The following is a 6,306-nucleotide window of genomic DNA, read 5'->3' as shown; positions in this document are numbered from 1 at the left end:
GTATCTCAGTCACAAAAGGACAAATACTGCATGGTGCCACTGTTGTAAAACAGGACTGACATCGGGTTTGGGGGGAGACTGAGAAAGATGGGTTCTATGATGTATACTGCACTGAAACAGATGAGGGAGAAAACTGTTTAAAAGGGATATGTGATTTGGTATTTCTGTCATGACAGGAGTCTAGGGCGAAGGCTACATGGTGGAGTGCACCTGGGGGGAGGGTTTGTAAAACAGTGAAAGAATGGGGGGAGGGTTGGGAGGGGGAGAAAAGTGCAACAATGGATGAATGGAAATCCAAAGTCTGTAAATTTTTCAATTTAAAAGTAAAGGTGGGGAGAATAAAGATTACAGTCAAGAGAGAAAAAAAGGACTTCAGGGAATCCTACATCTTGTTTGGGATGTACAGAGCAGAAGCCATTTTCAGAAATTTCTAGGCACAGTATGTCAAGTTCTTACTGTAAGGTTGGGTTGGAACCTACTCGAAATGTTTTTCTTTGTGTCAAGCCTTGCTTCCCCCAACCCCCATCTATTTCAAGAACTCGTGCCTATGCAGCTGCTAAATACACAATAATGATTTTACTAGCTGAGCTAATGGCTTTCTGGCACATTGTAAACCTAATCTTTGTTGAATGCACCAAAATTTCATTACTCATAGAAATAACAAATGTGTTCCAGAGATTACTAACAGGTGCAAACAAAGGGGAAAAAATTACTGCAGAAAAGAAAGTCTCTAAATCTACACAGCCTAGGCTTAGCATTTCTGGTTTGATTAGTGCTGAGCTCAGTCCCTGGGTTTTATTTGGAAGCCCTCTTCACCATCCTCTGCTTCCTCCTTGTTTAGGTTATCCTTGTGCTGATTTTGACTTGCGTTCCATGATGAGCTCTCGGGACCAGATGTAAGCAGAAGTTGACCTCATGAGCACATCCGCCTCTCCAGCTGCCATGCTCCTCCGGAGGCTCCGGCGACTCTCGTGGGGCAGCACTGCCGTCCAGCTCTTCGTCCTCACCGTGGTGACGTTTGGCCTGCTGGCGCCGCTGGCCTGCCACCGACTCCTGCATTCTTACTTCTACCTGCGCCATTGGCATCTGAACCAAATGAGCCAGGAGTTCCTGCAGCAAAGCTTGAAAGAGGGAGAGGCTGCCCTCCACTACTTTGAGGAGCTGCCCTCTGCCAATGGCTCTGTGCCGATTGTGTGGCAAGCCACCCCCCGCCCCTGGCTGGTGATTACCATCATCACCGTGGACAGGCAGCCTGGCTTCCACTATGTCTTACAGGTTGTGTCCCAGTTCCACCGGCTTCTTCAACAGTGTGGCCCCCAGTGTGAAGGACACCAGCTCTTCCTGTGCAATGTGGAGCGTAGTGTAAGCCACATTGATGCCAAGCTGCTGTCCAAGTACGTCCCGGTGGCCAACCGCTACGAGGGCACTGAGGATGATTATGGCGATGACCCTTCCACCAACTCCTTTGAGAAAGAGAAGCAGGACTATGCCTATTGCCTGGAGTCTTCCCTGCAGACCTACAACCCAGACTACGTCCTGATGGTGGAAGACGATGCTGTTCCAGAAGAGCAAATCTTCCCCGTCCTGGAGCACCTTCTGCGGGCCCGCTTTTCGGAGCCACACCTCAGAGATGCCCTTTACCTAAAACTCTATCATCCTGAGAGGCTCCAGCACTACATCAACCCAGAGCCCATGCGGATCCTTGAGTGGTTTGGCGTGGGCATGGTGCTGGGGCCCTTGCTAACCTGGGTGTACATGAGGTTTGCCAGCCGTCCTGGCTTTAGCTGGCCCGTGATGCTCTTCTTCTCCCTGTACAGCATGGGTCTGGTCGAACTCATTGGGCGGCACTATTTCCTGGAACTAAGGCGGCTGAGTCCTTCCCTGTACACTGTGGTTCCTGCATCACAGTGCTGCACACCGGCCATGCTCTTCCCGGCCCCTGCTGCCCGTCGGACCCTCACCTACCTGTCCCAGGTATACTGCCACCAGGGCTTTGGCAAAGACATGGCACTGTACTCGCTGTTGCGGGCAAAGGGGGAGCGGGCCTATGTTGTGGAGCCCAACCTTGTAAAGCACATCGGGCTGTTCTCCAGCCTCCGATACAACTTTCATCCCCGGCTGCTCTAGTGGGCTGAAAAATGCCTTCCTAAAATGGACCACTTCCTGGAGATTCAAATACTGAGTTCTTGATTTTTGTCCTGGTTGTTTATGGGTATGTAATTGTTCAGTGTTGCAAGAGCCATGGGGACTGGGACAGCCGAACAGCATTTTAAGCCAAGGATCTCCATTTACTACAAGTTCAGACCTTTCTCCGTCCACACAGCCACACTGCCTCACGCAGTCTGACACACCCAAAGGGTGCGTCGAAATACCAGTTACAGTCTTCAACTTCCAGGCCTGCTTTGTGAAAGAATGTACAACTGCCAAAAGTCTTGTGCACAATAATAAGACTGTTTTAGGATCTTAGGGTTTGAGTTTTGAAAGGCAAAATAATTTTGAATTGATTTCTTTCTCATTGTGTAGGAGAATGGATATTTATGTTGAATATATGTCTCAAAATGCAGGCCCATGGTGATTGAGTCCATTTATTTCTTTCACCTGGTGTAATTAAAAAGCAGAGTGGAAAAAAATGGAAAAAAAAAACCCCAAACCAAAAAAGAAGTCAGAAAGCAGAGTAAACGCTGTGAGCAGAACTGCATGGTGTCCAGCACCCTGGGGGCAGAGATGCTGCCTCTTACCTGGTATTTTCTTTGCTCTCACATTTCTAGTGCACAGATAACTAATAGTGTCAGTGAGATCTCGGAGGCACTGAAGATCTGGAAGTGCCTTCCAAATCTTCAAAGTCAGGTTGTTCTGTGATGGCTTATTGTGGAATGATTCTGTCATATTTCAATTTTCTGAAAATGGGACATTTCTTGATGAGATGGGCTGAGTGAGCTCTTTCCTTGCAGCCTTTCCTTTCTCATAGTTTTACTGGCTGCCAGTTTCCCTTCTTTTTATTCAAGGGAGTGTGGGCCTATAGGAGGAAAAGCATGGGCTGTGAAGTCAGAAGATTTGAAGTTTTCTTTCAGATCTGCCAAGTTCCGTGGGTGTCTTAGTTTCTTTACTTGTAAAGTGAATCAGCAAAGGCTGCCTTTTTGAGTTGCCTTGAGAATTAAGTGACAGAATGTATATAGAACACCCAGCCAATGGTTGGCCTGTAGAGGACACTTGCCAAGTGTAGTTCTTTTCTCTCTTGTTAAAAAAATATTAAACTTAAGTGTATTTGGGATAAAGATGTCCATAATGTTTAAAGTATGGAGTCAGGCACAGGACTGACACCTGTGTTGCTTGACTCTTCTGTGTGAAACCTCATTGCTATGTAGTCAGAACCGATCTAAGCTGATCCTGCGGTGGGTTTCTGAGGTTGTAAGTGCCACGTGAAGAGATTGCCCATCTCTCTCCAATGGAGCAGCTGATGAATTCCCACCTCTCAAAGGACTAAGTTCTTGGTTTACAGCATGACTGTCTGCCAACAGTTCTTTGGTTTAGATCAGCCAGTGGCTCTGAAGGGATAAGATTGGTAAAGTCCTCAGTGCAGCTTGCTCAGTCTAAACTTTCTAAAGTTCCTCAGTCCCCTGAGAAACCACTGAAGGGTCAGCTGTGATTCAGGCGCTGAGTTGGAGTTCTTCCTTGAAACTCCTTAAGGATAGGCAGCTCAACTCTCAACTGACTCCACCTTAAAGCCAAGTTCCAAGTAAGAGTTCATGACTCAAACCAAAAAGGATCTGAGACTCGCACCTGAAGTTTCATTTTTTTCAAAAACTAGAAATAAATGTCCTTTGACAAGGTTTGTCAAACTGGTGGCCAGCAAGTCCCTTAAGAGGAGGGATGATTTTATTAGAAAGTTCAGCCAGTCATCCAGTTCATTTCAAAACCGCATCTTCCAGTTGCTTCTGAGTTTTTCCCAGCAAGTTTCCATCTTTGGATCCACTCAACACAGAGGGCGTTTTAAGTGGAGGTTCGTGACACACGTTTTCTTTCTTTTTTAAAAAAACCATTTTTATTCATTTTATTATTTTTGTGTTTGTGTGTACCGTCAAATCAGATCTGACTGGAACAGGAGGAGATTGTCCTTCCTTCTCCAGCAGAGCATCTGGTGGATTTGAACTGCGTACCTCTGGGTCTGCAGTGCAACTTCTTGCCACTAGGCCACCAGAGCTCCCTGACACACATTTTCAAATGAAGAAATTAAGGACCACAGAATGGTTGGTTCCTCCAGGTGCAAACATCCGAACAGCCGCAGAGCCAGGACTGAAATGTACCTCTGACTCTCAGTCTGTTCTCCCCCTCCCCCTTAACTACATTCGTTTTATAAAAATATATGTGCTCAAAGTTTCCTTTGTAAAATCTGATTGTAACCTGGACTAATTGTGTCTGTAAGCAAAGATGGTAGCAGCCCATTGTTGTGTGGACCCTGGGGGCCAGCAGGTATAAATATGTGTTGTGTTGTCACTGTAAACTGTCTTTATCCCTCAGCAGGGCCCGCCCTGACTGGAGCTACTGTTGAGCTCATCCTCCTTGTAAAACTAGTCCACCACCAAGTTTTAGAACCAGGAGCTTTAGTTTGTTGCGGTTCTGTTTGACTGGGGCTCCTCATAGGAGCTTTTTGACCAATGACAGGAGAGCCAAGTCTCAGCTATCCAGGCCCAAGATGGGGAGTAGATTTCTGATCTTTGCACTTCAGGTGTTTACTGCATGCAGCCATTCCCTCCCCCACCTCCTCCACCCTGAGTGGCTAAAACCCTGTTTCCTTTCCCTGTTTCTCTCTGTTAGGCACTAAGATGCTTACCATGACTAGGGTCCACTGCACTTTGATGGTTTCTGCTGATGCAGACTCAGTTTGGCCTTTTATCCCCTGTCCACCCCTAGATTTTATACTTTTCTGCTCCTCATTCCTTGAGTCTAATTTTTGTATGTTTTCTGGGTTCAGGGCAGCTGACAGCTTGACACCAAACTCTTGTTTAACACTAAGCAAGGGACCTGGAAAAGAGCCAAGATTCCCTTCCCATCAAAGGGCCCAGGTTCCCAGGAGGGCTAAGTCTCAAAGTCCAGGTCACTTCTCTGAGTTGAAATGATCATTAGGCCTAAGAAGCTCTCTACTGTGAGTGTACTTGCATAAACGTATCAGTTAAAATAAAAATACCTATTCTATTGAGATTCTTTTGAGAAGACTCTTTGTCTCTTTTCTCTGTGTGCTAAGTGGTTTTGGAAGCCCAAGGCAGTCAGTCATTCAGAAGTACAGAATGCTCACTGTACAAGCAGGTGATCACAGGCATGGGTTCCCTCAGGGCCAGGATTTAGTCTGCTTGGGTGATACCATAACCAACTAGAGTGGGACTGACACACTTGGGGTTTCAAGATAAGGAAAAAGAAAGGGTTTTCCAAAGGGTTGAATAAACAGAATATACAAATCGTGTCCAGCGTTATGAACCTTAAAGTTCCTTTTCTCCAGTTCAGTGGCTGGGAATGTTACCTCTCTGTCCCTGGGTTATGCTAACTCAGTGTTTGGCTAAAGGCCCCCTACTATTCAACTATGTGATCGGGCTTGAATCACCTCACATCTTACGAGTATAAATTTGAGAGTTCATCAGTGCGATACAGTAGTTATTACTTAACTCTTCTTCCTGTCTTCAGCTCTAAATGTTCTAGAATGGCTACAGAGCTGCCACTTGTGGTGGCCACGTCTTAAGTATTTTACTTGCAGCCCTGAGAGTGACACATAGACAGACATCCCTGACCTACTCCCACCCCAAACACAGTCCTGGAAGCAAAACCACAGTGACAGCAAGGTAGCTGTGGTGGTCAAAAGCTCCTCTTTGCATTTCCCATCTCTTGTCTGTAATGCACTTAAAAGCCTTTTTAGATGGACTGAAACGCAGTCCTCATTGCCTGACTAGGCTCTTTCTCATTTTCTTCCCTGGTCCCATTCTTACTTCCTCTGGCATATTATCAGAAGGGGCCAGTCCTTGGGGGGAAAAAACCCATCATGCTGGGAAGGGTAGTCAGGAAACAGGACAAGCCTCAGGATGGATTAACACAGGGACTGTAACAATGGGCGTGGGGTGTTGGAGATCATGGCTGGCACAGGATAAGGCAGGGCTCAGAGCTGTCGTTCACAGGGTCGCTGCTAGACGTTGACTAGATGGCACAAAGGAACAACAACTAGTCCTTTTTTTTTAAATTTTATTGTTTTTGTGTGTGTACCGTCAAATCAGATCTGACTGGTACAGGAGGAGATTGTCCCTCCTTCCTCGGCAGAGCATC

At 46.5% G+C, this 6,306-nt stretch overlaps 1 protein-coding gene across 1 annotated transcript; it reads left to right on the top strand.

Moving 5' to 3' along the window:
* Positions 1-915: 915 nt before the first annotated feature.
* On the top strand, positions 916-2,127 carry TMEM246 (transmembrane protein 246). Its single transcript, XM_006886892.1, has one exon. The coding sequence runs from the start codon at positions 916-918 to the stop codon at positions 2,125-2,127; it is 1,212 nt and encodes a 403-aa protein (XP_006886954.1).
* Positions 2,128-6,306: the final 4,179 nt, after the last annotated feature.

Source organism: Elephantulus edwardii, unplaced genomic scaffold (genome assembly GCF_000299155.1).
Source record: "Elephantulus edwardii isolate Elephantulus edwardi_28Jun2011 unplaced genomic scaffold, EleEdw1.0 scaffold00052, whole genome shotgun sequence".
Taxonomy (NCBI): Eukaryota; Metazoa; Chordata; class Mammalia; order Macroscelidea; family Macroscelididae; genus Elephantulus; species Elephantulus edwardii.
Note: the sequence above shows the minus strand (reverse complement) of the source record. Positions and strands in the feature narration are given on the sequence as shown.

Coding starts and splice junctions, on each gene's coding strand:
- TMEM246 (XM_006886892.1), top strand. CDS start 916: ATGAGCACATCCGCCTCTCCAGCTGCCATGCTCCTCCGGAGGCTCCGG.